Raw genomic sequence first — 4,636 nt, 5'->3', positions numbered from 1 at the left:
TTTGGTCATTTACTTCTATAAATCATCATCTCGTTATTTGCTAAAAATACATTTTAAAATAGTGTTTTACTGTAGCAAAGTTACTGTAGCAAAGTCAAATTTTACTGTAGCAATTCACTGTAGCAAAGTCAATTTCACTGTAGCAAATAGTGATTTTCGAAAACACTGTAGCATTTTGAGTAATGTGGCAATTTGAAAACACTGTAGCAAATTAGTGTTTAACTGGTTCATCTTAAACGCTTTAGTTAACTTATCTAAATATCAATTGAATCAATAAACGAATGTTACTATCGTTTATTATATATATGTATATATCTTTTTAATATACATAAATCAGTTTTTAAATACACATTGGACGTTATTTATAAATAAATTTTAATAATAAATATTTAAATTTATCATATACATTAAAATAGATATTTAAACCAATAAGTTTAATGTACGGTATCAAACAATTAATACATTGTTACCTTTTCATGTTATAGTATATATGTATCTTTTTACATATAATTGTTCGCGAATCGTCGAAAACAACCGAAGGTATTTAAATATATAAAAGTAATTCAAAAATTTTGAGATTCAGTTTTACAGACTTTGCTTATCGTGTCGGAATGTTAATCATACAAAGATTAAGTTTAAATTTAGTCGAAATTTCTGGGTCATCACAAATTAATTCAGCATTTGTTCACGGGCAAAACAGGAAAAGCAGAATCAATAATGATATCTGTTTGTTATATAACATCGATTTTCTATCCATAAAGCAAGATGATAGTTTGTTTTATACAGAAATTAATTCAGCACTTGTTCACGGGCAAAACAGGAAAAGCAGAATCAATAATGATATCTGTTTGTTATATAAATCTCATTACGTAGTTATTTAAAAAATATATAAATATCAATAATAATAATACTTTTATTATTGTTTATAATAATAATAATAATAATACAAATAGCAAGGATGATGATAATAATATAAATACTAAATTTAATAATAATTACTGATAATGGTATTAATAACTATAAAGATAGTACATGATAATGATGATAAGTATAATAGCAATAATAATAACTATCAATATTTACATTACATCTAGATTATAATTTTTGTAATTATTTATATATTAGTTTTTATAACTATATCAATAATAATAATAATGATAATAATATTAACAATACTAATATGGATATTAATATTAATATTAATAATTAATAATAATAATGAAAGTAGTAGCAATAATAATAATGTTAATACAATAACTATATTTTAACTTGTAATCATATATTATTTCAATTAATATTTCAAATTACTATATTTATCTATACATTTAAATATATATGTATCTATTTACAATTGGTTGCTCGTGAATTGTCGAGAACCGTCGAAGGTCATTTGAATTTATGTAAACAGTTTAAAATTTTTGAGACTCAGCATTACAGACTTTGCTTATCGTATCAAAATCCTATAAAGATTAAGTTTAAATTTAGTCGGAAATTTCCGGGTCGTCACATGGGTCACATACTATTATTAATTGCTTCTATTCATAGAAGCATACTATCGGTTGTTAAACATTTGACGTTGGTTATGACGTCACCTTTTCTTATGAATGCAAACTTATTTTGAAACAGCATATAGTATTTGACCTTGTAATGATCCTGTTGATGATGATTCGTGCACGATGGTTTTGTACGGGGCATCACATGTTAGGATTTTAAGACCCACAAGACAAGTGATTTATCACTCTCAGTAACCCACGACAATAAAAGAATAGGTTAAAGTATAAACGATAGATAGATAACAATAAGAGCTTTTGACCAAAACCCAAGTCATTTTGTTTTGTAATTCCAGATTAGTTATTAAATTCTATAAATAGATAACAATAAGGTGTATTGACCAAAACATTCATTTTCCAACCAAACTACAAGATTCGCCCCTAAAAAACGTAATTGCCAAAATGTCTTGCAAATCGTAAGCCAACATTGTGACCATGCGACTCTTGTGATCTCGGTCATGACTGAGAAATTCTTAGTCGTGACCTGAAAGTTGTCGATCATGACTGAGAACTTTAGTTCATGTCGTCATGTCGACCTTGCGACTGACCGAGAAGTTCACGGTCATACGTACGTCGTAAGCCTACCTTGCAACTTGCTTGTATCTTATATGGATTTTTTGCGACCTTGCAACATGCGTATAACAATGAATTTCTCGGTCAGTCGCAAGGTCGACCTAAATTAGAGTTGTCAGTCATGACCGACAACTTCTAGGTCGCGACTAAGAATTTCTCGCTCATGCCCGAGACCACACGAGCCGCATGCTCGCGAGGTTGGCTTGCAATTTGCGAGGACGTTTTCGCAATTACAATTTTTTTAGAACGAATAATGTACTTTCTTTGTAAAATGAACGTTTGACCAATAACACTTGTTATATATTTATGGAATTGAAAATCTAATCTAGAAATACAAAATACAAAACGACTTTTTTATACAAACGGGTCGTACGGTACGAGACCCGACACAGACAACCAAACTAAATAATCCGAAAACTTATCGGGTTATAACTATGCCCGGTAAATTTCACCCTTCTTGTGTATGCAATTTCTTACTTGCATCTCTAAATTATTCATCCATTCTTACATTCTTATTGTTTGATTTTTAACAAGTAATTTAATTTAAGGTACGTACACTTCATTCGATCCTCAAATGTTTCTCTAATTTTTTTTTAAACCTGAATCTATTCCCCTTTCGTTATTACATTCCGCACAGTAATAATTGCTCTAATTAGGGTTTAATTCAATGTTATTCAAATCAATCCTTTTGTAATTGAGGCTTTAATTTGTTCTTTTCTGGTTGTATTTAATTATCTTGACTTATTTTAGTTTGTATTTAGGGTTTAATAGCCAAATATTAGGGTTTAATATAATATAATGTTTATCCGATATAACAATGTGACATATGTTTTTGTGGTGCTATTGATGAGATGTAGCTCAAATTGCACAAGCTATTGTTTTATGTAAAAAAAAAATTTGTACAGAAACATTAATCTTTGGTTTATACTTTTGTAAATACATATAGGAAAACTAATCTATGGCTTCTACGTTTTCTATTATTAAAAATGACATTTGAACATTTGAACGCGTTTTCTGAATCTTAACAAGCTTTATAGGGACACAAAACATCTCGTTTTCTTGAAAAGTAAAATCGGAAAAAATAGAGATTATTCTTGTAACCAAACAGCCCCTTAGTTTTTATGTTTAGTTTAATGCTAGTTATCTCCAAAGCTATTGTTTTTTGCTATTAGAAGGTTAAGTCAGAATTGTACTGAAAACTAAGGAGAATGTAGTAGTTATGGGGCTATTAATATGTAGATGTTTGACTGAAGATAGAATACAGTACAAATGAGCATTGACCGACTCACAAGGCATGTCGGGCCCAATGTAGTTTTTAGTCTAGTTATGTTTTCTTATGTAAGGTGTAAAACAACAATTAAATGTTTTATGTTGTTCTAAGGATAATTCAACATATCAACGTATATGCATCAAAACTTCTCTATAATAATTTTTATAGGTTGCTGTAATATAAATATAAATTTAATACTATAATTAAATGCCTGTCTATGTTTTTCACTGTAAATGGCATCGATGTACTTAACATGTTGAATAATAACTTTTATCGTACTTGATACAATTTATAATGGAAAACTAGTTGATTAGGAAGTACAGACAAGTTGGTTACCTTCATTGATGTCATACTGTGCTAGTATCTAATAAGTGCACTACTTTTGAAGTTTATAGTACAACGTGACTACCCCTATCGCACAGTTATTTACTTATATGTAAAAAAGTAATGGTGGTATAAAAGTACATGTGAGAGCCCTAAATAAAGTGGCAGGATGTTACAAAGTCATGTTTATTTGTATATTTGGAATTTGGATATACAAAATTCAAGATTCATAATAGTTATTTGGGCAGGTACAGAATCAAGATTCATAATAGTTATTTGGAAAGCATAATGCAAAGCTCTGGGGGGTCACATAATACACTCAACGTGGATCCTAGTTTACTGAAGGCTCGGCGTTTTATACAAGAGAGAATGTAAGTCTCTCTTTGCAAGTTTTTTTTTTTTTTTTTTTTTTTTTTTTTTTTTTTTTTTTTTTTGGTGTGTGGTGTGTTTTGATTGGATAAAGCCTAAAGCATGAATAATATGTCAAGACTAAGATTGACCTTCTTAATGTGAATCATGACTATAAACGTCATAGCTTGTTCACACATATATGATATTGTATATGTATGTATTTAATGTGACCCCAAAATTCTTACATACAAATCACGTTGACCAAAAACTAGAAAAAAGATGGTCAAAAGTAGTTTGATTGAATTCGTGAACTGGAATCTTGAGCATTGCTATCTGTATATAGAAAGGTAGCCCTCGCTTTGCGGTATTTATCGAGTAAAACCATAGCAACCACCAAACTATGATATCTCGTGTGTTTTTACTTTGGTCTGTTTCTACCAAGTGCTGCATTTTTAATAGTTATAGTTATGATTTTTAAACACTGATACATGTTAATTTTTTTGCAGCTATGAATTTTTAATGCAGCGACAACAAACTCAGCAGATAGGCCAAAAAAAGGTGATGGAGA

At 29.4% G+C, this 4,636-nt stretch overlaps 1 protein-coding gene across 2 annotated transcripts in view; it reads left to right on the top strand.

Annotated features, from left to right (window-relative positions):
- Positions 1-2,544: 2,544 nt before the first annotated feature.
- LOC139866823 (histone acetyltransferase HAC1-like) overlaps positions 2,545-4,636 on the top strand; it is an 11,721-nt gene continuing 9,629 nt past the window's right edge. The window contains exons 1-3 of one of the 2 annotated variants that reach the window (XM_071855115.1): positions 2,545-2,671; positions 3,966-4,088; positions 4,575-4,636. The exon at positions 4,575-4,636 is cut by the window's right edge and continues 47 nt beyond it. In XM_071855115.1, coding sequence (XP_071711216.1) covers positions 4,006-4,088; positions 4,575-4,636 — 145 coding nt within the window. In that variant the 5' untranslated portion in view covers positions 2,545-2,671; positions 3,966-4,005. The remainder of the gene's footprint in view (positions 2,672-3,965; positions 4,089-4,574) is intronic. The other variant, XM_071855116.1, reaches the window with a different exon arrangement.

This window comes from Rutidosis leptorrhynchoides, chromosome 9, assembly GCF_046630445.1.
Source record: "Rutidosis leptorrhynchoides isolate AG116_Rl617_1_P2 chromosome 9, CSIRO_AGI_Rlap_v1, whole genome shotgun sequence".
Lineage (NCBI taxonomy): Eukaryota > Viridiplantae > Streptophyta > Magnoliopsida > Asterales > Asteraceae > Rutidosis > Rutidosis leptorrhynchoides.
This window is presented reverse-complemented; position numbering and strand designations above follow the sequence as displayed.